We start from the raw sequence: 27764 nt of genomic DNA, 5'->3' as shown, positions 1-27764 counted from the left end.
ATCGGTACCTGTATAAGCATAATGTACGAGGGATTTAAGGGCATCGGGGTCCACACCTTCCATTTTTATCTCTTCTTCTTTAGCTTCACGGACATCATTGGTGAACATAGCAGCAAAGTAGTCCGAAACCGCGCTGAGGACCAACCTGCGGGCAGAAATTCACAGGGGTGGGCGAGTGTGCGGGATTGAAGGAGAGGAGGTGACTCAGTGCAGAATGGGTTAATATTTGGGACATGATGATTACATACATGGGCCCCTATGAGTTGGGGGCCATGAAGCTCAAGCTTTGAGCAGTTGCACAGTTGCTTTCCGGAAGATATCGGATCCAATCACTTCATTATTAGAACGAGTTGTCCCCAGATTTACTTTGTAACATGTGAGATTGTGGTGGCCAGAGGCTACTGTGACGCCGCTGACCATGAGGATGATGATGCGTGTGATCATTCTACATTAAAGTGATGAGCGCCGCCTCCTCCACTGCAACCGCCTCAATCAAGCAACAATATCTTTCAAGATACAATGTTTAAGCATAAGGATAAATATTCTTTCATAAATGTATCCAACAAATGCGTTCAGTCTAAATCACACTGGGGCTATTATCTGGTATTGGTAAATCAGAACTATTGGAGAAAAGCTGATCGATTCACAACACATTAATGTTCTTAAAATTTCCTTGAAAAAGTTAGAATTTACCAGAATCTGAATTTTTCAAGATTTGATTTACAGGAATCCGGATGGTTGCCGTTATCCTGGATTCTTTTTACAACCAGAGAAGAGTTAATGTAAAAAATAAAATACAATTCATTGACCTCTTTGTTACCTTTTCTGCCACCACCTCTCCTCCTGTCTTTCACCGTTGCTCCATTTTTGACGGTCGTGACATGCAACGAGTGATAAAGATCATGGGGATCAGATTATCATCATTGCCAGGATAGGAATGGAGGGGTGGAAGAATATCAGACCGGTGCAGAGGACCAGAGGTTGCCGAAAAGGGGCAGAAAAGTGAGTACAAAAAGGTTTTTTAACCCCTTCCTTCCTCTTTGGAGTTGTAAAACTTTTGGTCATCGGTTTAGTGAACTAATTGCTTATGTGACTCCTGTAAAAATCATTGATGGCTAAAATGGACACACGGACATTGTAGAGTCCATCTGTCTGTCCTGCAACTACACAATTCTGGCCCCAATGCAACACCTATAAGATGGCACTCACCAGCCATGCGCCATTTTTACTTTTCAGTATGGTAGCCTCTAGGCCCCCTACAGCACCAGAACCAAGGTGACTGCACCCCCACCATCCACGTCCCCTTGTATTCTGCTGTATACCGTATCTGTGTTACCTGTGTGCTGGGATCTTGTAGTTTCCAGCAATCAGGAGAACGTCGCAGAGCTGCTTCTGCTGGAGGTAGCTCTCCATCTTACGGAAAGTCTGTTCTGCATGGTTCAAGCTGTGAAAGTATTCATCAGAACCAGCGGCGTTCATTCTATTGGGGGAACCGCTCGTCACCGGGAGCCTGTGAAGTCCAAACCCAGAAGACGTTAATGAGTCGTGGCGGGAACGGCTGCAGATTCATCCGCTCCACATTCATTATCTTCATTGATTTCCGTTCAAAAGAGCAAATTACAAAGTTATCGGGTCACAGAGAGAAGTGAAATCTGTTTCCTGGGAAGTTTTACTTTTCTAATTGAATGTTCCCTATTCAGTAACATATGTATATAGTGTGCAGAAGAAATGCTGCTTGTGCCAGCGCAAACGTCCTTCTTCCCCTCATCGGAGTAAAGACATCTGAGATGAAGAAATAGATGAAGGTGTAATGTGGTCATTTCCTGATTGGCTGATGATGAAACACTGAGTTCCTCATGTTATATTATTGTTGCCATTTATTGTTACACAATAATTACATTTTGCCAATTTACCTATAAAGGTTTATTCCCATTTTAATAAACTAATATTGTCAGACAACGCTTCTAAATAAGAACAATTTTGCAATTTTCGGCTTATAAAATGTTTCAGCCTTTCTTGAGATGTTAACACTTTTGTTTTCTTTACAGCTCGTTGCCTTGGAGACTGACCATTGCTGATGGACAGCAGAACTTGCACAGGACTTACAAGCACTTTTCTCTTGAGCATTGAAGCTGACCAGGATTGCAGGAGCGCGCTGTTACACCATAATCCCCGACAGCTTCAGCGCTGTTCTTACAAGCTACACAGCAGCAGTGGTCGGTCTCCTAGGCTACAAGCTGCGCGCTGTTACGCCATAATCCCGACAGCTTCAGCGCTGTTCTTACAAGCTACACAGCAGCAGTGGTCGGTCTCCTAGGCTACAAGCTGCGCGCTGTTACGCCATAATCCCGACAGCTTCAGCGCTGTTCTTACAAGCTACACAGCAGCAGTGGTCGGTCTCCTAGGCTACAAGCTGCGCGCTGTTACGCCATAATCCCGACAGCTTCAGCGCTGTTCTTACAAGCTACACAGCAGCAGTGGTCGGTCTCCTAGGCTACAAGCTGCGCGCTGTTACGCCATAATCCCGACAGCTTCAGCGCTGTTCTTACAAGCTACAAAGCAGCAGTGGTCGGTCTCCTAGGCTACAAGCTGCGCGCTGTTACGCCATAATCCCGACAGCTTCAGCGCTGTTCTTACAAGCTACACAGCAGCAGTGGTCGGTCTCCTAGGCTACAAGCTGCGCGCTGTTACACCATAATCCCCGACAGCTTCAGCGCTGTTCTTACAAGCTACACAGCAGCAGTGGTCGGTCTCCTAGGCTACAAGCTGCGCGCTGTTACGCCATAATCCCGACAGCTTCAGCGCTGTTCTTACAAGCTACACAGCAGCAGTGGTCGGTCTCCTAGGCTACAAGCTGCGCACTGTTACACCATAATCCCCGACAGCTTCAGCGCTGTTCTTACAAGCTACACAGCAGCAGTGGTCGGTCTCCTAGGCTACAAGCTGCGCGCTGTTACGCCATAATCCCGACAGCTTCAGCACTGTTCTTACAAGCTACACAGCAGCAGTGGTCGGTCTCCTAGGCTACAAGCTGCGCACTGTTACACCATAATCCCGACAGCTTCAGCACTGTTCTTACAAGCTACACAGCAGCAGTGGTCGGTCTCCTAGGCTACAAGCTGTACACAAATATTATGTCAAAAATGGCCACAAGTTTTAATATGCAATAAATAACAAAATTGACTTGATTCATAAAATTATCCAACAGTGAGTGTGGGAATAACCCATAACCATCTACACTGGTTCCCTGGTCTGACCGCCACTTACCCGCTGTTATAGCCTACACCACCAGTTGCAGAGTTATCCAAGACTTTGCTTACTTTTCGCTATGGGGCTAAGATCTTACCAGTAGGCAGTCACTAACTAGGACCTGTCTGTTCTATCCGGCACCGATCTCTGCTGGCTCAGTGCAGGCATAGACAGCTCCTGGTGGCAATTCTGCGTTTTCCACTGACATCACCTCGACAGAGCAGCTTCTCCTCTATTGATGGGGCGTCTTAGAAGATGTCATGCTGATTGACAGCCGGCTCCTTGCCTCATAACTGGGGGGATGGCTGTCATTCAGCATGACATTGGCCATGGTGCCCAGTTCACAGAGCGGAAGAGAAAGAAAAAGCTGCTCTACTGACGTGTGGTGAACTGGAGCTGCAGAATCGCCGGTAGGAGCGGTCCGTTGTGCAGCAGAGATCCAAACTTATGATAAAACTGCTGCAAATTTGCAGAAAGTCTGGACAAATGTGGCAAAAAAAAACCAGATGCCAAGTGGTGCAATGTGTGAACAGAACCGTAGGAGAATATATCCTGGATATATATTCTATACAGCGGTGATTTACAGATATGAAATACGAGTAATAAATCTCTATAATCTGCACTGACTCCTAAGGGGCAGTCAAAGGGCCATATAAATCAGAACGCATCTCTGTTCGCAGCCGTCAGGCTTGGCTCGAGATAGCCGCCGACCAGTCCGAGCAGTGTGTGCCGATCCACGTCTGATTTATACCGCTCTCTGACTGCACCCTAAGGCTGCCATCACAGTATCAGTATTTGGTCAGTATTTTACATCAGTATTTGGTCAGTATTATACATCAGTATTTCTCTGCCAAAACCAGGAGTGGGTGATAAATACATGGCATTGGTATTGTCAATACCCAGGTAATGAGCATCCTCCCATGGGTCTCTGACCCTCTCCCCAACCCAAAATAACGACATGACTCCTAAATTGGATATAATTGGCCACAGCGGCCTTTATTATAAACAAACAAACATATAACAGTAAAATAAGCTGGGAAGGGGTCCTTGAAGCTAAAAAATCTGGTGTTAACCATAAGATAAACTAGTGGACAGAAAGCCAACCATAGTTTACTCTCAGCCGTTACCCCACTGGCTCGAGAGCACCAAAGATACCCCGAAGGGTTACCATTGTCCACTTCCAACTAAGGAATCTGGCCCACCATTGCCAAGACTCTCCCAAATCACCAGACCCGAAACCAAAACTTATCACAACTGAAGAATCTATATCCTGACGGATGCCCCAGGCCAATTTAGCACCAACTCCAAGGACCCCTCCCACCGCCACAACGAGAGTACTTGACCCCCCTCAAGTACCCGAGACCCCACCACCCTTAATCGCTATGGCTCTTTCAATTCCAGTCTGCAGCCCCAGGGCCCACAAATCACTGCCCACGGCGTTCAGATGGACACCATCGCCCAGAAGAAATTTGTCGCCTCCACGTTCCAACTCAAAATGACAAACTGCCAGGCCCCCATTCCGAACCACAAAACCAGACACAGCCCGATTCACTTTAATGCGGGCCTTATTAACCCTGTCCACCGACCTAGCATGCCTTCAAGATTTCCGCGGAACAATCTCCAACCACACTTTAGACATCTCCCGAAAAGAAACCCATAATCTAAGTAAATCATGCTTGATGTCTCTAATCAACTCGCGACAAGGGCGACCTCCCAAGTCATTTCCCCCAACATGCAACACCAAGATATCAGGCGGCCTGTCCAAACGAACTCCGTTATGCACCTCCTGCATAACCCTGTTCCAACCCAAGCCCAGGAAACCTAACCACCTGATAACGGCCACGTCCCTGGAAAAAACGAGCTGTCTTCCATCCTGTCGGACGTCTGCCAGCTTCGCACCCCAATAAACGTAGGAGTGGCCGACAACCCAAACCAACAAAGAGGTTGAACCTGAAAAATACAAACAACTTAAAAAAGAAAATGCAAAGAAAAACACACGAGTCAAACGATCAGCCGACACCTCTCAGGGCCTAACATAACTCCGATAATGGCCAGACTCCCACCGACCTATCCTCTGTACCACTGCAGGAGCCAAACCACCCAGCGCTGCCTCCGTAGCAGCCCCAATATGAAAAGAATGAGAGGCAAACCTGGAAGAGTCAACACCGATGGCCACCAATGCCTGCCGAAAAACCACCACGAATTGATATCTGGAAAGAAAAGACCCGTCCTCGTGATGCAACAAAGGCCCGTCTCTGCTCGGTTGAAAACTATCAAAAACCTGCCAACAACGGATAGGACACATTTCGGAACCCGGAACGGCACCCAATACCACCCTTTTACCTAGTCCCTCCTGATCCATCTTAGACCTCCGAATCCAGAATTGTAAAGACCCCCCGGTAACAAAGACGTCCCCAGCCCAAAGCCCCCCTTGTCGCACCATAGTAGGTGACACAAGCTCCCCAACTCTCAAAGCTCCAAAAAAAGCAAGGGAAAAAGCGAGACAAAATAAGGCAGCCTCGAAACTGGAAACACAGATATTAGCCAGCCGTGCACCCAACTGCTCTAACATCTCAAACGACACCGGGCGCCTACGATCACCTCGGGTACATGCTCTTCTCAGCCCCTTCGCCGCTTGCTTCACCAAAAAGGACTTTGTCAAATCGGGAAAACCCCTAAGCCGAAAACCAAATGCCAAGGCTGCAATTATCCTGTCGACCTTAGCTGCCGACCATCCTTGATCCGCCCCATGTCTCAACCATAGAAGCAAAGCCCCAACTTGATCCTGGCCCGTATTGGCAACCCCACACAAAGTCAACCAACCCTCCCAAGAACTCCATACCGACCGATAAGCCGATCACGTACTGGGAGCCAAGGATGCCAGAATTAGAGGTTCCGCAGCCCGGACTCCATGCTCCAAAGCTCCCCCGGGCATTCCAGCCCCGTCTCCTTGGCCTCCGAAGCCAGCAACCGGAAACGCTCCCACTGAAAACGAGACAAAGAGTCGGCAATACAATTTTGAACACCAGGAACATGAGATGCCGTAACATAAGCATTCATGGACAAACAAGACAGGACCAGTTGACGAAGAACCCTAATCACAGGGGGCGAGGATGTAGTCAAACTGTTAATAGCACAAACAACTGCCATATTATCACAATTAAAACAGACCCTTTTGTTCCGGAAATCATTGCTCCATAAATGCACCGCCACCAAAATCGGGAAAATCTCCAGCAAAGTAATGTTCTTCACCAATCCGTTTGCAAACCATTCTTCCGGCCATCTGGCAGCACACCATCGGCCTCTAAAAAAGGCCCCGAAACCAATACCACCCGATGCGTCGGTAAAAAGATCCAAGTCGGCATTCCCCACTACATCCTCCATTAACAAAGAACGCTCATTGTAACAAGCCAGAAAACTGTCCCAAACCTCCAAATCGGCCTTGTGTTCCGCCGATAAACGAACAAAATGATGAGGGGCGCTAACCCCAGCCGTCGCACTAGCCAACCTGCGTGAAAAAACTTTCCCCATTGGGATAATCCTACACGCAAAATTTAGTTTCCGAAGGAGTGACTGCACCTCACGCAACGACAATTTTTTCAAGCGTCTGGCCCGCGCCACCTCGCTCCTCAAACCAAGCACATTGTCGACAGGCAACCTAAACTCCAATTTCACTGAATCGATAACAATGCCTAGGAAGGATAAACTCATACACGGACCCTCAGTTTTCCCCGGCGCCAGTGGAACTCCGAATCGCTCAGCTATCCAAACAACCGTCCTCAAAAGGACCTCGCAACATTGAGACTGATCCGGCCCTATGCACAGGAAGTCATCCAAATAATAAATCATAGAATCCAAACCAGACACATCCCGTACTGCCCATTCCAGAAAAGGACTAAAGGCCTCAAAATAAGCGCATGACAACGAGCAGCCCCTCAGAAAGCATCTGTCAACATAAAACCCGCTGTCCCAATAGCAGCCTAACAACCTCACGCTATCAGGGTGAACAGGCAACAAACAGAAAGCAGACTCAATGTCGGTCTTAGCTAACAATGCCCCCCTGCCACAACTCCGCACCCACCTAGCAGCCTCATCAAACGACGTATAAACCACGGAACAAAGCTCTGGGTCGATCCCATCATTCACCGACCTCCCTTTCGGATAGGATAAGTGCTGAATAAGCCTAGACTTGTTAGGCTCCTTTTGGGGAACCACACCCAAAGACGACACGACCAGGTCGTCCAAAGGAGGAATGGGAAACGGTCCAGACATCCTACCTAAAGCAACCTCTTTACTCATTTCTCTGACACAACCGATGCACGTAACTCAGCCGATCAAAGATTTTTCAAACTCTGGGGTATAACAAAAGCAGGAGCGGGTATCCAAAAACCATCACAAAACCCTGCCCACAACAACTCCACCCTTTCCCTATCAGGGAACCTATTTAGATAGGGGACCGTCGCGTCCAGTCTCACTGGCGTCACCCCTTTGGAATTACTATCCGACTTCCCTTTTTTCTTAAAGCATCTGGCCGCTCCATGGGAAGACCCATTGCAGTGCGAGCACAAGTGCTTGAGCTTACAAGTGGCTCCGAACTTACACTGGCCCTCGTTAAATTGCCAGCACACGCCGTGTTTTTGACCTCCAGGCTGCACCGACTGACCCCTGGCACCTGAAGAACTGGCTTGTGAAGTGGCCTGGCCGGAAGTTCCAGCCCCGCTTTGAAAGGAATGGCCAAATTTCGTTGGCGCCATAACCCGCAGCCTTCCATTGTCTAAACTGTTCGTCATAGCGCAACCACGCTTGTCCCCCATAAGCCCTATGCACCTCCCCTATGGAATCCATGTAGCAAAATAAAGCAGAACAATTCTCAGGAGCCTTTTCACCAATGACGCTTGCCAGAATCGCAAAACGCCTGGAGCCAATTCACAAAAGTCTGAGGAATGAGGCGCCATCTCCATTTTTCCTCATCCTCCTTCTTACTCTCCTCCTTCTTGCTCTTATCTAAATTAAATTTCTCCAATGGCAAAAGCGAAAAAATCTCCACGTACTCATCCTTCCAAATCTTTTCGCGCACCTCCTTCTTCAAATGAACCCCTAACGGACCCTAAAAACACACATACACCTCACCCCGCGCCTTATCATCCAAATGGATCCCACCCTCTTTTTCCCTCTCGGTCTGTACAGATACAGATATCGGCTCAGCCGACCTGTCCCGCACCGTCGTACCGCTACACGACAACTCCTGACCCAAATCGGAAGGTCCTACCCAAGCCGACAAAGGGGACGGCCCAGGCCTAACACCGCCCAACCACGATAACAGCTCACGAACATTTAACAAAAGCTCCCCCACCTCGACACCACACGCATCGGACCTCACCCCAACCCCATCACTCTGACCTATGGACCCCGCAACCCGACTACCAACAACAGATGGAGATGTTAAAAAAGCCGGTGACAAACAAGACATAGACTCATGCTCACCAGGCTGCAGGGGAGCTCTGATCCCCCCAGCCGCAGATGACGTGGTTGTCCAGCCGTCTCCAGATGCCAACGCCGTCCTGGGACCCTCCTGAAGATGAGGTCCACCTCCTGGAGAAGGTCTTGCCGTCCCAACAACAGCAGAGTGCGCTGCCACGGAGCCGTCAGCCACTAATGCAGCCCGGTGTGGGGGAGCCCCAATACCGTGCCCACCGACTATGCCGCTGCAATCCGATCCTGCCGTGGTATGCAGTCCCGTCCCGGTTGCAGGTGAAGTGTGGGGTCTGGGTTCCAAGGCCAGGTCCAGCCTAGCCGCCACAACTGGAGCACTGCCCGCCGCCGCATCAGAGCTCCCCTGCTGTCTCATAGTGACAGATGTAGCAGGCTGCCCGGCCTGGTCATCACCGGGGCGACCCGCCGCGACATCCCGCTGTGCATTGGTGGTTCTGGCGCGCGCAGGCCCCGCCCCCTGGAGCGAAGGAGGAGAAGGCCTAACCGCCGCCGCAGGCCCCAGCGTGGCTGGCGGATTCCTCCCGGTCCGCTGCCTGCTTGGGCGCTTACGAGCAGGCACACGATCCGAAGGGTCCCTTGAGGGGCTCCTGCACCGTCGCTGAGAAGTCTGAGGGAGGCCGGGGGACAGCCGCTCCAGGGGCCTAACACGCCGGGAGGGCCGCTCAGATACTTTGCATAAAATGTTTCCAATGAATAATTGCCTTAATATTTCTCCATAAATTGTTTGGTCTCTTTAACGAGAGCCAGAACCATCCGTGACATTCGGCTGTAACTGCAGAGTCTTTGCGTCCACAGTTCACAGAAGTGGTAATTCACAACAATGGCAGAGTTCGATTTGCCTCTAGTTTGATCGGAAGAGTTTCTAAGAAACGACGAGCCGCGGGCGACACGTAATTATGTCTGAAATTAAAGTTTATGTTTTGGCCACTGGAAGCCTAAAATCAACTGGGTCGATCAATCAATTATTCATCTGCCTGAGAAGGCGAGGGATGGAGAGGATCACAGGGTTAAATAAGAGGAGCTCTGCCCCCGAGGCGCTCGCTGCTGATCCCTCACACCAGAGAGAGACATTCTGTGGCTTCTTATTAAGGCACGAAGCCGCCCTCCTCCTAATGCCGAACCTTGAGGCATCGCATTCCATGGAACGAGCACTGAGCACATTTTCCAGTACACTAATTATGTCGCCACCGTGCCTTTAAGCCGTCCATGTTCCTTTATTCTGCAGCATGATCTCTGCATAGGATTAATTTTGCGGCAATGATAATTATTTATCTTAGCGTTTGTTTGTGCATTAACATAGTAACATAGTAACATAGTTAGTAAGGCCGAAAAAAGACATTTGTCCATCCAGTTCAGCCTATATTCCTATATTCCATCATAATAAATCCCCAGATCTACATCCTTCTACAGAACCTAATAATTGTATGATACAATATTTTTCTGCTCCAGGAAGACATCCAGGCCTCTCTTGAACCCCTCGACTGAGTTCACCATCACCACCTCCTCAGGCAAGCAATTCCAGATTCTCACTGCCCTAACGGTAAAGAATCCTCTTCTATGTTGGTGGAAAAACCTTCTCTCCTCCAGACGCAAAGAATGCCCCCTTGTGCCCGTCACCTTCCTTGGTATAAACAGATCCTCAGCGAGATATTTGTATTGTCCCCTTATATACATATACATGGTTATTAGATCGCCCCTCAGTCGTCTTTTTTCTAGACTAAATAATCCTAATTTTGCTAATCTCTCTGGGTATTGTAGTTCTCCCATCCCCTTTATTAACTTTGTTGCCCTCCTTTGTACTCTCTCTAGTTCCATTATATCCTTCCTGAGCACCGGTGCCCAAAACTGGACACAGTACTCCATGTGCGGTCTAACTAGGGATTTGTACAGAGGCAGCATTGATGTGGTAAAGCTGGAGGTCGCACTCCGGACCCCCGGCCACAGAACAAGCTCTTTGCAGAAATGTAATATGTAAACCTGCAGCATTTACATCAAAGGAGGGAAATCTGCAAATTCAGCAAATTCCACTCATTAACAATGTATGCAAAGTGTAAATCCCAGGGTCCATCTTAAAGGGCCGGCGTCCAGACTGATAAAAATATATCCTGATCAATATACAGTATAATGAAAAGTTTTGCACCTTGGTAATAGAAATGAGGAAATGTTCAACACACGAGTAAAATCCTACTGGAGTGATAAATTAGAGTAATATTTTTTGCGCTGCCTCCACTCTCCATGGAAACTGGAGAAAAAGTTGTAAAAAATCCTCTAACTTTTCTACAAACAGAACTTTTACCAAAGTTGGGAACATATTTTTTTCTTATGCCTCCTTAGTGTTTTGTTCCTCATCTTTCTTAATATCTCTGCTTGCTGTCAATGAAAGGGAACATTTATTATGTAAACCTAGGCTAAAAATCCATCCTGACCTACAGTGGGTCCGGAAAGTATTCAGACCCCTTTACATTTTTAATAAATTTGCAAAAATTTCTACATTTCTTTTTTTTCAGTCAAGATGGGGTGCAGAGTGTATATTAACCCGTTCATGACCCAGCCTATTTTGACCTTAACGACCTGGCCATTTTTTGCAATTCTGATCAGTGTCCCTTTATGAGGTAATAACTCAAGAACGCTTCAACGGATCCTAGCGATTCTGAGATTCTTTTTTCGTGACAAATTGGGCTTCATGTTAGTGGTAAATTTAGGTCGATAATTTTTGTGTTTATTTGTAAAAAAAAACACGAAAATTTGGCGAAAATTTAGAAAATTTAGCAATTTTCAAATTTAGAATTTTTATTCTGTTAAACCAGAGAGCTATGTGACACAAAATAGTTAATAAATAACATATCCCACATGTCTACTTTACATCAGCATAATTTTGGACACAAATTTTTTTTTTGCTAGGAAGTTAGAAGGGTTCAAATTTGACCAGCGATTTCTCAATTTTACAACAAAATTTAGAAAAACAATTTTTTTAGGGGCCACCTCACATTTGAAGTCACTTTGAGGGGTCTATATGGCTGAAAATACTCAAAAGTGACACCATTCTAAAAACTGCACCCCTCAAGGTGCTCAAAACCACATTCAAGAAGTTTATTAACCTTTCAGGTGCTTCACAGCAGCAGAAGCAACATGGAAGGAAAAAATGAACATTGAACTTTTTAGTCACAAAAATGAACTTTTAGCAACATTTTATTTTCCCAAGGGTAAAAGGATAAACAGGACACCGAAAGTTGTTGTACAATTTGTCCTGAGTACGCCGATACCCCATATGTGGGGGGAATCACTGTTTGGGTGCACGACAGGACTTGGAAGGGAAGGAGCGCCATTTGACTTTTTTAATTAAAAATTGGCTCCAATCTTTAATGGACACCATGTCGCATTTGGAGAGCCCCTGTGTGCCTAAAGATTGCAGCTCCCCCACAAGTGACCCAATTTTGGAAACGACCCCCCCAAGGAACTTATCTAGATTTATAGTGAGCACTTTCAACCCCCAGGTGCTTCACAAATTGATCCGTAAAAATGAAAAAGTACTTTTTTTTCACAAAAAAATTATTTTAGCCTCAATTTTTTCATTTTCACAAGGGTAACAGGATAAACTAGATCATAAAATTTGTTGGGCAATTTCTCCTGAGTACACTGATACCTCATATGTGGGGGTAAACCACTGTTTGGGCACACGGCAAGGCTCGAAAGGGAAGGAGCGCTATTTGACTTTTTGAATGAAAAATTAGCTCCAATTGTTACCGGACACCATGTCGTGTTTGGAGAGCCTCTGTGTGCCTAAACATTGGAGCTCCCCCACAAGTGACCCCATTTTGGAAACTAGACCCCCCAAGGAACTTATCTAGATGCATAGTGAGCACTTTCAACCACCAGGTGCTTCACAAATTGATCCATAAAAATAAAAAAGTACTTTTTTTTCACAAAAAAATTCCTTTAGCCTCAATTTTTTCATTTTCTCATGGGCTACAGGATAAAATGGATCTTAAAATGTGTTGGGCAATTTCTCCTGAGTACACCGATACCTCACATGTGGGGGAAAACCACTGTTTGGGCACACGGCAAGGCTCGGAAGGGAAGGAGCGCCATTTGACTTTTTGAATGAAAACTTAGCTCCAATCGTTAGCGGTCACCATATCGCGTTTGGAGAGCCCCTGTGTGCCTAAACATTTGAACTCCCCCACAAGTGACCCCATTTTGGAAACTAGACCCCCCAAGGAACTCATCTAGATGTGTGATGAGTACTTTGAACCCCTAAGTGCTTCACAGAAGTTTATTACTCAGAGCCATGAAAATAAAAAAAATAAAACATCATTTTTCTTTCCTCAAAAATTATTTTTTAGCCCACAATTTTTTATTTTCACAAGGGTTACAGGAGAAATTGTACTTCAAAAGTTGTTGTCCAATTTGTTCTGAGTACGTTCATACCCCATATGTGGGGGTAAACCACTACTTGGGTGCATGGCAGAGCTCGGAAGGGAAGTAGTGATGTTTTGGAATGTAGACTTTGATGGAATGGTCTGCGGGCATCATGTTAAGTTTGCAGAGCCCCTGATGTGGCTAAACTGTAGAAACCCCCCACAATTGACCCCATTTTGGAAACTAGAGCCCCCAAGGAACTTATCTAGATGTGTGGTGAGCACTTTGAACCCCCAAGTGCTTCACAGAAGTTTATAACGCAGAGCCATGAAAATAAAAAAATCATTTTTCTTTCCTCAAAAATTATTTTTTAGCCTGCAATTTTTTATTTTTAAAAGGGTAACAAGAGAAATTTGACCCCAAAAGTTGTTCAGTTTGTCCTGAGTACGCTTATACCCCATATGTGGGGGTAAACCACTGTTTGGGTGCATGGCAGAGCTCGGAAGGGAAGTAGTGACTTTTTGAAATGCAGACTTTGATGGAATGGTCTGCGGGTGTCACGTTGCGTTTGCAGAGCCTCTGATGTACCTAAACAGTAGAAACCCCCCACAAGTGACCCCATTTTGGAAACTAGACCCCCCAAGGAACTTATCTAGATGTGTGGTGAGCACTTTGAACCCCAAAGTGCTTCACAAAAGTTTATAACGCAGAGCTGTGAAAATAAAAGAAATCTTTTTTTTCCCCACAAAAATAATTTTTTAGCCCCCATTTTTTTATTTTTCCAAGGGTAACAGGAGAAATTAGACCCCCAAAATTGTTGTACAATTTTTCCTGAGTACGCTTATGCCCCATATGTTTGGGTAAACCACTGTTTGGGCACACGTCGGGGCTCGGAAGGGAGGGAGCACCATTTGATTTTTTGAGTGCAAGATTGGCTGGAATCATTGGTGGCGCCATGTCGTGATTGGAGACCCCCTGATGTGCCTAAACAGTGGAAAACCCTCAATTCTAACTCCAACACTAACCCCAACACACCCCTAATCCCTACTCTAACCATAACCGTAATCACAACCCTAACCCCAACACACCCCTAACCACAACCCTAACCCCAACACACCCCTAACCCTAATCCCAACCCTAACCCTAATTCCAACCCTAAACTCCAACACACAACCAACCCTAATCTCAACCCTAACCATAACCCTAACCACAAGGATTTTTCCGCACCATTTTTGAAAAATCCACAGGTAAAACGCACTTCGTTTTACTTGCAGATTTACTGCGGATTTCCAGGTTTTTTTGTGCGGATTTCACCTGCGGATTCCTATTGAGGAACAGGTGTAAAACGCTGTGGAATCCGCACAAAGAATTGACATGTTGCGGAAAATACAACGCAGCATTTCCGCATGGTATTTTCTGCAACATGTGCACTGCGGATTTGGTTTTCCATAGGTTTACATGGTACTGTAAACGTGATGGAAAACTGCCACAAATCTGCAGCGGCCAATTTGCTGCGGATCCGCAGCCAAATCTGCACCGTGTGCACATAGCCTAATTCTAACCCTAATTGCAACCCTAACCCTAACCCTAGCCCTAACCCTAACCCTTGCCCTAGCCCTGACCCTAGTGGAAAAATAAAAATAAATATATTTTATTTATTTCATTATTTTCCCTACCTATGGGGGTGATAAAGGGGGGCTTTATTTACTATTTTTTTATTTTGATCACTGTGATATAACCTATCACAGTGATCAAAATGTACCTGTAATGAATCTGCCGGCCGGCAGATTCGGCGGGCGCACTGCGCATGCGCCCGCCATTTTGGAAGATGGCGGCGCAAATCGCTGAAGACGGATGACACCGGGAGGGACACCAGGACTTGGTAAGTATGGGGGGGTGGGATCGGACAGCGGGGGGCGGAGGGGAGGCCGGGGGCAGGCGGAGGGGAGAGCAGGGCAGCAGAGCACAGAACGGAGGGGAGGAAAGACTGACAGCGGCGGCAGATCGCCTTTGTCAGTTGGTGGGGGGTCAGATCACGGTCTCCAGCCATGGTCGATGATATTACAGCATCGGCCATGGCTGGATTGTAATATTTCACCAAATTTCATAGGTGAAATTTTACAAATTGCTCTGATTGGCTGTTGCACTTTCAACAGCCAATCAGAGTGATCGTAGCCACGTGGGGGCAAAGCCACCCCCCCCGGGCTGAAGTACCACTCCCCCTGTCCCTGTAGATCGGGTGAGCTAACCCTTTCACCCGATCTGCAGGGACCCGATCCCTCCATGACGCCATGGCTGCAATAAATGGCTGCAATAAAGAGTGTAAATGGGTGTGAATACTTTCCGGACCCACTGTAGTTCTGCTCAAACGGCTTCATAGCTTCTCATGGAACAAGCACAAGCCTTTCTCCTGTCCTCCGCTCCAGGCTGATGGCTTTTTTATTATTATTCTACAAAGACACATTGTAACAAAACCATAAATCACACTCTATATATCATCTGAACAAACTTTGTGAATAGGTTACATTTTGTACACTGCATTGTAAAAGCTGCAGTTCCTGGCATCCCCTGCTTGATCGGCATCTGCTCTGTAGATTTGCGTAGTGCGAAGTGTTGTCTTCCTATCAGATGACTGTACAATGCCTGATGGAAAGCAATATCTGTCCTCCCTGTTTTACAGGCACTCAGCAGTTCTGTGCGGGTTGTCTTTATCCACAAACTTGCTGTGCGGGTTGTCTTTATCCACAAACTTGCTGACTGTTTCCAATAATAAGTAGAAAATTGCTTTTGTGAATCAAAGATGACAAATTGTAAGAACTCTGTCATCAGTCTCATTCCAACTTCCAACAGGTGGCGCTATAGAGTTAAGTCCTCTTTTTCTCAGAAGAGGCAATTTGCATATTTAAATTCCCAGAGGAGCATTGTACGGCAAATAAGCCTCCTTACCTTGACAAGCCAGAGACGGTAGGTCACTCTCCATAAGGAGAAACAATACCCCTTGGACCCCAGTCCAGAGCCTCTCACCTAGCCAAAATCAGTTCTCATGCTTCGCACTGACGAGGGCCAACAGCCCGAAACACCGTGTCTGCGAATTGAGATACTGATTTGGCTTTTATCCTAAGTCATATTGCACGACTCGTTAGAGGGTTGATTGTGACTTGTAGGATCGCTACTTCCAACAGGTGGTGCTATAGAGTTAAGTCCTCTTTTTCTCAGAAGAGGCAATTTGCATATCAGTCTCATTGTCATCTATTCCTAAGAAAATAAAAGAGTCATCCTATCAGACGACTGATCAGGACAGGAGCGTTTTATGGCCATTTCACATTCACGCTGTTACGCCGCTCACTGTGCGGGAAAACTAAATCCAATCAAACATGATTTCCCCCGGAATCATTTTCTGCCACAAACTATTAGATGTGAGCTAAGCCGCTCCTCGTATGTAGAATTTATGTTGAAGAAATGTAAAAATAGTCGCACATTTACATAAAGTCTCTCAGCTCAGGCTCCTCTGCCGCTGCCTCTATAGTACAGATATTAGCACTTGATCTGTAATTCATATACGCACATAATCGCCTGCCGCCCTCCTCCCGCAACATTCAGAATAGTAAGGTTTATCCTCAACAGGTCGGAAAGGTTTTCAATATCGTCTTCTGGTTCCTCTGTTAAATGAACGGCTTCATACAATGTGTGCGATAAAAGTTCTGTATCATAAACTGAACACAACGGAGCAACATTGTCTGAAATAATATTAATGTTAATAGTCATAATATTTACAATCCAAGTCAATTATATCTGCAGTATAAAAATATTGTAGTTATATTCCTGTACAGAGGAGCAGTATTATAGTAGTTGTATTCTTGTACATAGGAGCAGTATTATAGTAGTTATATTCCTGTACATAAGGGGCAGTATTCTAGTAGTTATATTCTTTTACATAGGAGCAGTATTATAGTAGTTATATTCTTGTACATAGGAGCAGTATTATAGTAGTTATATTCTTGTATATAGGGGCAGTATTATAGTAGTTATATTCTTGTACATAGGGGCAGTATTATAGAAGTTATATTCTTGTACATAGGGGCAGAATTATAGTAGTTATATTCACGTACATAGGAGCAGTATTATAGTAGTTATATTTTTGCACATAGGGGCAGTATTATAGTAGTTATATTCTTGTACATAGGGGCAGTATTATAGTAGTTATATTCTTGTACATAGGAGCAGTATTATACTAGTTATATTCTTGTACATAGGGGCAGTATTATAGTAGTTACATTCTTGTATATAGGGGCAGTATTATAGTAGTTATATTCTTGTGCATAGGGGCAGTATTATAGTAGTTATATTCTTGTACATAGGGGCAGTATTATAGAAGTTACATTCTTGTACATAGGGGCAGAATTATAGTAGTTATATTCACGTACATAGGAGCAGTATTATAGTAGTTATATTCCTGTACATAAGGGGCATTATTCTAGTAGTTATATTCTTGTACATAGGAGCAGTATTATAGTAGTTATATTCTTGTACATAGGAGCAGTATTATAGTAGTTATATTCCTGTACATAGGGAGCAGTATTATAGTAGTTATATTCTTGTACATGGGGCAGTATTATAGTAGTTATATTCTTGTACATAGGGACAGTATTATAGAAGTTATATTCTTGTACATAGGGGCAGAATTATAGTAGTTATATTCACGTACATAGGAGCAGTATTATAGTAATTATATTTTTGCACATAGGGGCAGTATTATAGTAGTTATATTCTTGTACATAGGGGCAGTATTATAGTAGTTATATTCTTGTACATAGGAGCAGTATTATAGTAGTTATATTCTTGTACATAGGGGCAGTATTATAGTAGTTATATTCTTGTATATAGGGGCAGTATTATAGTAGTTATATTCTTGTACATAGGGGCAGTATTATAGTAGTTATATTCTTGTACATAGGGGCAGTATTATAGAAGTTACATTCTTGTACATAGGGGCAGAATTATAGTAGTTATATTCACGTACATAGGAGCAGTATTATAGTAGTTATATTCTTGCACAAAGGGGCAGTATTATAGTAGTTATATTCTTATACATAGGGGCAGTATTATAGTAGTTATATTCTTGTACATAGGGGCAGTATTATAGTAGTTATATTCTTGTACATAGGAGCAGTATTATAGTAGTTATATTCTTGTACATAGGGGCAGAATTATAGTAGTTATATTCACGTACATAGGAGCAGTATTATAGTAAATATATTCTTGTACATAGGAGCAGTATTATAGTAGTTATATTCTTGTACATAGGGGCAATATTATAGTAGTTATATTCTTGTACATAGGAGCAGTATTATAGTAGTTATATTCTTGTACATAGGGGCAGTATTATAGTAGTTATATTCTTGTATATAGGGGCAGTATTATAGTAGTTATATTCTTGTACATAGGAGCAGTATTATAGTAGTTATATTCTTGTACATAGGAGCAGTATTATAGTAGTTATATTCTTGTACATAGGAGCAATATTATAGTTTTTGTACGCTTATATATATATTTATATTTAGTGTCAGAGTAATATTTGTGCAGTTGATCTTGTGCAGGGATGCCCTCACGTTTCCTCTGTTCCTTCTCAGGGAGTTATGGTGAGCAGGGTGCAGAGAATATATCAGTGCTCTTCCCTGAGACATGATGGAAATGCAGCTGTGTTAAGCAGCTTATTTTAGGATTGTGCGGTATTTTGGTCGTATTTGGCACATTTCCTCCTCCTTTCCGATGAATATCCGCCTTTTCCTGCAGTTTCTGTGTGTTGCTCTCTATCCTCTCTCGTATGTTCTGCCACGTTGCCTGTCCTCCATGTTCTTGCTCAGGACTTCATGTGCGGATGCGATGTGGGGGCGAGCCTGACACATGTATTCTGCTGCACCTACATGAACTCGGTGACAGGGAACACAAGACGCATTTCGCATCCTCTAACATTTTGAGATGATCTGATGTGTTTGGGTGAAAAGCTTCCATAATTACTGACACCTTTTACACATAAACACATTTTCCTTGTCTGGGAAGACAGAAAATAAGATTTGTCTTTTATGTAAGCTATTAATTCTTCCAGGATCAGCGTGAATATCTGTTTATAGTGATCGCTTCTATCAGGGAGAGGATTTGTGTTCCTGGTGACTCATGGAGCAATAATACAATAGGATCAATCCCAGCTGGGCAGCAACCATGCATTGACTTTTGTATCTGGCGACTTCCTAAGTGATGAAGAATGATTTGTGCTTATAGCAGAGATGTGATGGAGGTGAATCAGTGCTGAGCTGTGGATCCAGATGAGGAACTCTGGACACCTTATAGAGGGCCACACTGGACTTAAAGATGATACATAAACATGAAGCCTATAGATATAATGCAAATTCTGCAACTTTGAGTTAGTGCATATTTTAGGTCTGTTTGCAGTCAGTGAATGGAAACAATGTTTCAATCTTATTTCTCACAATTGACAGTTTGTTACATTTGGATCCAATCTGGACAATCATGTGATTGCTGATTACAATTGACAGTCTACACAAGGGTTCTCTATCGCTGTACAGCATTGTCAATGTGTTTTCTACAGGGACAGTTTATAGGAGATGTTTCACCCTCTTTCAGGTGGGCATAATCTGATCACAGCGGTTCCTGTTTCTGGCACTCCTGGAAAGAGCTAATTTTGCAGGGAGAAGTTGTGACCAGACCAGCATTGCCTTTGCAACAATGTATCCTCACATGACAGCCATTAAAGAAACACTTCTCCCATCAATGATGTTTGCAATCATCATATTATATAACACAGTGAAGTTACAATTGCTCATTTTGCCTTTCTACCCAGATAATTATTTTCTTTTCCATTAGGTCTATGACATCACATGATTAAAAACTGTGGAGCTGAATGGTTCTAAGCTCTATGTAGGAGCAGGAAGTCTCCCTTCTCTGCACGAGTCATCACTGCAAAAGTCCCTGGCAGGGGGAGGAGAGGAACAGCTGCATCAGGAGGTGGAGAGGGGGATGACTCGCAAAAAAGAGACTTTCTATTTCTACATAGACCAGAGAGAATAATTATCTGGGTAGAAAGGCAAAATGAGCAATAGTAAGTACACAGTGCTGTATAATATGATGACTGCAATATATTAAGAATATAAAACTTTGACTGGAGGAGGAGGAGGAGTGCGTCTTTAATGAGTCCAGCAGAATCAGGAGTCTCTGGTTCTGACTCGTATATGGAGTCCTGTACTAGGGACCATCTATAAAGTCTAATCATAGGGCAGAGATCAGGGCTCTGAAAAGTCCCTTCTGAATGGAGCTGACGTCAAATGTGGCTGCCTCTCTGCTCCATTTATTCTGTGTGGGGCTGCGGTAGATCCCAGAGCACAGTGTTCATCCATATCCGGTACCATAAGTCTTGTGGAGAATGGCTGGACAGGAGGTTTGCATGCTATAATATGGGAGAAAGGTAAAAAAAACTAACAAATTATATTTCTCCAAGTGCAAAATTCCTGCTTTATTTCCTACTGCATTATTTCTGCAAGTGATGGCATCAAACTATGCAATAATAGCAAGCGCTGATTACCTTTTTCATGTGTTTTTATGCTTTCTGGTGTTTATTTGTACCTTTTTTATGCGTTAGTGCAGAAATGCTGGGAATTTGCATTTAAGAATGCAATTGCTAATATTTATTTTTTGTTTTTTTCAATGCACATTGCACAGGGGTAGAATGCAGCAGATTTTCTGCAAAAATAAAACCTTTTTCAAATCTGCACCAAAAGCAATAATATTTTGTATTTTCATACAGAAAAAAAAATGCAGTTGAAGAAAAGTATAATTGCACGAGGGAACATGGCCTTCGGGTCTCGATGCTCTTTTCTCCCACATATCTGTGTAAGGACCATCAGACAAGCAGACTTTAGAGGTAAGAGTATGATGGTGCGGAGCTATCTGCAGGTGTGGACCACACATCTTTATTATATGGATACATTTGCTATGTGGCTGCATTTACTATGTGTGGCTGCATTTACTATGTGTGGCTGCATTTACTATGTGTGGCTGCATTTACTATGTGGCTGCATTTACTATGTGTGGCTGCATTTACTATGTGTGGCTGCATTTACCATGTGTGGATACACTGAATCCTGCCTGAGCAGCACACCATATTAGTAGAATTAGTAGCAGCGCACTCCTCGCTCTCAGGATGATGGCACTTGGCTCTGCATTCTTCTCTATTAGGCACACGCTCCTGATATAAGACTCGCTCATCTCTGCCAAGAAGATCCTCATACAATGTGCTGGGATTAACAGCAATGGAACATGGAGGCTGACAATGTTTACAAGGAACATTGTGAAAATCCTGCTGGCTTATTGTCTGCTACAATAAATAATAGAGGATAATTGGGGAGGGGGATTATATTAGGTAAATGACTCATTCTCTGCATTAAAGGGAGGGATGGGGCGAATAATGGAATAATCTGAAGTTTACTGCAGCCTCTGGTTGTGTCCATTTGTGATTGTCGTGGGACGCAGACTGTCCGGACAGTAAAGATAAAAGCTCTGCATTGTATAGAGGACGTCTGTGCACGGACATGGCGATTACAGAGCTCGATGTGTCCGCGGCAGATATGGGCGGCCAATGCAGCTCAATTGTCTCTTACTGGACTCTGTTGTCAGGATTCAAGAACATTAAAGCTCCGAGAAATCATCTGCACAGAGGGAAGAAGTCTGCAAAAAGTGAAATAATCGGGAGGATAACGTTTCTCTTTTTCTCTCTTTAATTGAAATATTTGTAAATTCCTGGAATTATAACCCAAACTATGGTGTATGAGCCGCCTGGTGCCAGTATATCCTGACCATAAGGTAACATTGGCCAAATTCTGGCATCTTTGTGTCGTCCATTCATATCAAGGATTTGGTCTTCAGATTGACGCAAATTCTCCAGTGACCCCCGCTTTGATGATTTGTGGTATTCAGCACAGTCACTGGCTCTTCTTCTATTGTTGGAAGTGTTACTTACAATAAGTGAATAATTACAACTATAACTTGTGCTAATGGTATATTTTAATCACATGGATTTAATTAGTTTTCATGCTGATAAAGTTATTGCTACAGGCAGTCTGTAAAAGTAAAACGTGCAACGTCTCATAGAAAGCAGTATGATATTATTTATCAGTGGAGACCTCCACAATACAAGATATCTCAGTATAGAGCTCTACAGAAGATGATGACACTGAGATTTCACTACATTAATTACATTCATTGATTTGGGTAATTGTCTGAATCTGCGTCGTTAAAGTTTTTATTTGTCTTGAGAAAGAAGCAAACAAAAATAAAAAGGAACAGAAAAAAACAGAAAAGGTCACAGACATAGAGATAAAGCTGAAAGATAGTAATAATATTGACAGAGATAAGTAAATATAAAGTAAATAAACACTGCTAATAACATTAGTAATACTTGTAATAATAGTGATATAATCATGGGAAATAAATCTAATAGCAATAAATAAGCTACAAATTACATACAGTCATGGCTGAAAGTGTTGGCACCCTTTAAATTGTTCCAGAAAATGAACTATTTCTCCCAGAAAATTATTGCAATTCCCCATGTGATGTCATACACATGTTTATTTCCTTTGTGTGCATTGGAACAGCAACAAATACTACAGAAGATAGGCAAATGGGCTGGACAAAATTGTTGGCACCTTTAACCCCTTAATCCCATATGAAGTACTATCCCGTCAAGGTGACCTGGGACTTAATTCCCAGTGACGGGATAGTACGTCATATGCGATCGGCCGTGCTCACGGGGGGAGCGCGGCTGATCGCGGCTGGGTGTCAGCTGACTATTGCAGCTGACATCCGGCACTATGTGCCAGGAGCGGTCATGGACCGCCCCCGGCACATTAACCCCCGGCACACTGCGATCAAACATGATCGCAGTGTTCCGGCGGTACAGGGAAGCATCGCGCAGGGAGGGGGCTCCCTGCGTGCTTCCCTGAGACGATCGGTACAAGGCGATGTGCTCACCTTGTACCAAGCGTCTCCTCCCTGCAGGCCCCGGATCCAAAATGGCCACGGGGCTACTTCCGGGTCCTGCAGGGAGGTGGCTTACCAAGTGCCTGCTCAGAGCAGGCGCTGGTAAGTCTGCAGAAGGGCACGTCAGATTGCTGATCTGACACAGTGCTCTGCAAAGTGTCAGATCAGCGATCTGTCACAATATATGATGTCCCCCCTGGGACAATGTAAAAAAGTTTTTTAAAAAAATATTTAGATGTGTAAAAAAAATAAATAAATAAATAAATAAATTCCTAAATAAATAAAGAAAAAAAAATATTGTTCCCATATATACATTTCTTTATCTAAAAAAAACAACAACAAAAAACAAGAAAAGTACACATTAGAGTTGAGCGACTTTTACTTTTTAAGGATCGAGTCGGGTTTCGCGAAACCCGACTTTGTCAAAAGTCGGGTCGGGTGAAATCGGCCGATTATTGCGAAAAGTCGGGGATCCGACTGAAACACGAAACCCAATGCAAGTCAATGGAGAAGCAAAGTCGGCAGTGAGTGGAGGACAGGAAAACACCTACAATGCCCATTTTAATGCCAAAAACATAAATTCTTGTTACTAAAGCTTGTCAATCTTAATTTGCCTTATAATAATAGTTAGGCATTGAAAATTGGGGGTCATTTGGCTAAAGTTGTGGGGGGGTAGGGCTGGCTCAAGTTTTCCGTGGGCCCAGGAAACGCGGACTACATCAAGGAGGTGGAGCAGGGAGAGGTAAGTATTTCAACTTTGCAAGTGCTGTGATCCTGAGCAAGCGGGGGGGCACACTCGTTCGCATTGGCACTGGCACAGGGCCCCTCAAAGTACGGGGGGGTGTTTGACGGCGGGGGCGCCTCCCACCGGCAGAGACACTTTTGCGTACTATGAGGGGCCCTGTGTGTTGTGAATTCTGCTTTTGCGCTCCCTCCGGTGGTTGTAGGTGGTAATGCAGTTGCCCCTGAGTTGCAGTCCTGGTCAGGTGTATCTGCTGGTTGCAGATCTGACTGGGGTATTTAGGCGTGCAGGATTCATTAGTCCTTGCCAGTTGTCAATTGTTGTTGGGAGGTGTAGGACCTCTGCCTGGTTCCTCCTGCCTTTCTGCCAAATCAGCAAAGATAAGTGTCTGGTTCTTTTTCCCTGTGTCACACATGTTGTGTGCTTCACAATTCAGTGCTATTCTTTGTGTTTTCTTGTCCAGCTTAGATTGTGTCAGTATTTTCTCAGTCTTGCTGGATTCTCTGGAGTGGCAGATATACATTCCATGTCTTTAGTTAGATTGTGGAACTTTTTGTATTATCTGCTGTGGATATTTTTGGAAGGGTTTTAATACTGACCGCCTAGTTATCTGTCCTATCCTTTCCTATTTAGCTAGAGTGGCCTCTTTTGCTGGATCCTGTTTTCTACCTGCGTGTGTCTATTCTTCTCCTACTCACAGTCATTATTCGTGGGGGGCTGCCTATCCTTTGGGGGTCTGCTCTGAGGCAAGATAGCATTCCCATTTCCATCTATAGGGGTATTTAGTCCTCCGGCTGTGTCGAGGTGTCTAGGAAGTGTTAGGCACACCCCACGGCTACTTCTAGTTGCGGTGTTAGTTCAGGATTGCGGTCAGTACAGGTTCCACCAACTCCAGAGAAAGTTTCATGCGGCTCCAAGGTCACCAGATCATAACAGTACAACTGGCCCATAATGAGTTAAATGCATCTCAGAAGAAGGGAAGAAAAGTGTTGAGCCATTTTTTATTTCTGCAGTCTGTTTTGTCTTTTTTCCCTCTTTATTCATGGGTGACTGAGGAGTCTTGTGCCAGCATGGATGTTCAGGAATTAGCTTCTCATGTAGACCAGCTTGCTGCTAGGGTACAGGGTATTTCTGATTATATTGTTCAGACTCCAGCTTTAGAACCGAAGATTCCTACTCCTGATTTATTTTTTGGTGATAGGTCCAAATTTTGGGGGTTTAAAGATAATTGTAAATTGTTTTTTGCTCTGAGACCACGATCCTCCGGTGATTCCATTCAGCAGGTTAAAATTGTCATCTCCCTGCTGCGTGGTGATCCACAGGATTGGGCATTTTCCCTGGAATCTGGGAATCCGGCCTTGCTTAATGTAGATTCCTTTTTTCAGGCTTTAGGATTATTATATGATGAACCTAATTCTGTGGAGCAAGCGGAGAAAACCTTGTTGGCCCTATCTCAGGGTCAAGAGGCGGCAGAATTGTTTTGTCAGAAATTTAGAAAATGGTCTGTGTTGACTAAATGGAATGATGAAGCTTTGGCGGCAATTTTCAGAAAGGGTCTTTCTGAATCCGTTAACCCCTTCACCCCGAAGCCTGTTTTCACCTAAGTGACAGGGCCAATTTTTAGAATTCTGACCACTGTCTCTTTATGAGGTCATAACTCTAAAACGCTTCAACGGATCCTGGTGATTCTGACATTGTTTTCTCGTGACATATTGTACTTCATGATAGTGGTAAAACTTCTTCGATATGACTTGCATTTATTTGTGAAAAAAAACAAAAATTTGTCGAAAATTATGAAAATTTAGCAATTTTCAAACTTTTAGTTTTTATGCCCTTAAATTAGAGAATTATATCTCATAATATAGTTAATAAACAACATTTCCCACATGTCTGCTTTACATCAGCACAATTTTGGAAACATAATTTTTTTTTGTTAGGGAGTTATAAGGGTTAAAAGTTGACCAGCGATTTCTCATTTTTGCAGCAAAATTTGCAAAACCATTTTTTTTACGGACCACCTCACACTTGAAGTGACTTTGAGGGGTCTATATGACAGAAAATGCCCAAAAGTGACACCATTCTAAAAACTGCACCCCTCAAGGTACTCAAAACCACATTCAAAAAGTTTATTAACCCTTCAGGTGCTTCACAGGAATTTTTGGAATGTTTAAAAAAAATTGAACATTTAACTTTTTTTTCACAAAATTTTTACTTCAGATCCAATTTGTTTTATTTTACCAAGGGTACCAGGAGAAATTGGACCAAAAAAGTCGTTGTACAATTTGTCCTGAGTACGCCGATACCCCACATGTTGGGGTAAACCATTGATTGGGCACATGGCAGAGCTCGGAAGGGAAGGAGCGCCATTTGACTTTTCAATGCAAGATTTGCTGGAATTGAGATCGGAACCCATGTCGCGATTGGAGAGCCCCTGATATGCCTAAACAGTGGAAACCCCCACAAGTGACACCATTTTGGAAAGTAGACCCTCGAAGGAACTAATCTAGATGTGTGGTGAGCATTTTGAACCTCCAAGTGCTTCACAGAAGTTTATAATGTGGAGCCATAAAAAAAATTCATATTAATTTTCACAAAAAATGATCTTTTTGCCCCAAATTTTTTATTTTCCCAAGGGTAACAGGATAAATTGGACCCCAAAAGTTGTTGTGCAATTTGTTCTGAGTACGCTGATACTTCATATATGGGGATAAACCACTGTTTGAGCGCATGGCAGAGCGCGGAAGGGAAGGAGCGCCATTTGACTTTTCAATGCAAAATTGGCTGGAATTGAGATCGGAACCCATGTCGTGTTTGGAGAGCCCCTGACGTGCCTAAACAGTGGAAACCCCCACAAGTGACACCATTTTGGAAAGTAGACCCTCGAAGGAACTAATCTAGATGTGTGGTGAGCACTTTGAACCTCCAAGTGCTTCACAGAAGTTTATAATGTAGAGCCATAAAAAAAAAAATCATATTAATTTTCACAAAAAATGATCTTTTTGCCCCAAATTTTTTATTTTCCCAAGGGTAACAGGATAAATTGGACTCCAAAAGTTGTTGTGCAATTTGTCCTGAGTACGCTGATACTTCATATATGGGGATAAACCACTGTTTGAGCGCATGGCAGAGCGCGGAAGGGAAGGAGCGCCATTTGACTTTTCAATGCAAAATTGGCTGGAATTGAGATCGGAACACATGTCGTGTTTGGAGAGCCCCTGACGTGCCTAAACAGTGGAAACCCCCACAAGTGACACCATTTTGGAAAGAAGACCCCCTAAGGAACTTATCTAGATGTGTGGTGAGCACTTTTAACCCCCAATTGTTTCACTAAAGTTTAGAATGTAGCGCTGTGAAAATTAAAAAATCATTTTTTCTTTCCACAAAATGATGTTTTAGCCCGAAATTTTTTTTCCCAAGGGTAACAGGAGAAATTGGACCACAAAAGTTATTGTCCAATTTGTCCTGAGTACGCTGATACCCCATACATTGGGGGGAACCACTGTTTGGGCGCACGGCAGAGCTCGGAAGGGAAGGAGCGCCGTTTGAAATGCAGACTTAGATGGATTGGTCTGCAGGTATCATGTTGCTTTTGCAGAGCCCCTGATGTACCTAAACAGTAGAAACCCCCCACAAGTGACCCCATATTGGAAACTAGACCCCCCAAGGAACTTATCTAGATGTGTTGTGAGAACTTTGAACCAACAAGTGTTTCACTACAGTTTATCACGCAGAGCCGTGAAAATAAAAAATATTTTTTTTTCCACGAAACTGATATTTTTGCCCCCACGTTTTTATTTTCCCAAGGGTAACAGGACAAATTGGACCCCAAAAGTTGTTGTCCAATTTGTCCTGAGTACGCTGATACCCCATA

The 27764-nt window shown here is 43.9% G+C and overlaps 1 protein-coding gene across 2 annotated transcripts in view; it reads right to left on the bottom strand.

Moving 5' to 3' along the window:
• KLHL4 (kelch like family member 4) overlaps nt 1–27764 on the bottom strand; it is a 306427-nt gene that overhangs the window by 110311 nt on the left and 168352 nt on the right. For both annotated transcript variants that reach the window (XM_077286499.1, XM_077286498.1), the window contains exons 2-3: nt 1337–1510; nt 9–145 (exon numbers count right to left, since the gene is read on the bottom strand). In XM_077286499.1, coding sequence (XP_077142614.1) covers nt 9–145; nt 1337–1510 — 311 coding nt within the window. The remainder of the gene's footprint in view (nt 1–8; nt 146–1336; nt 1511–27764) is intronic.

Source organism: Ranitomeya variabilis, chromosome 2, assembly GCF_051348905.1.
Source record: "Ranitomeya variabilis isolate aRanVar5 chromosome 2, aRanVar5.hap1, whole genome shotgun sequence".
NCBI lineage: Eukaryota > Metazoa > Chordata > Amphibia > Anura > Dendrobatidae > Ranitomeya > Ranitomeya variabilis.
The sequence above is the reverse complement of the archived record's forward strand: the minus strand, read 5'-3'. Positions and strand labels throughout refer to the sequence as shown.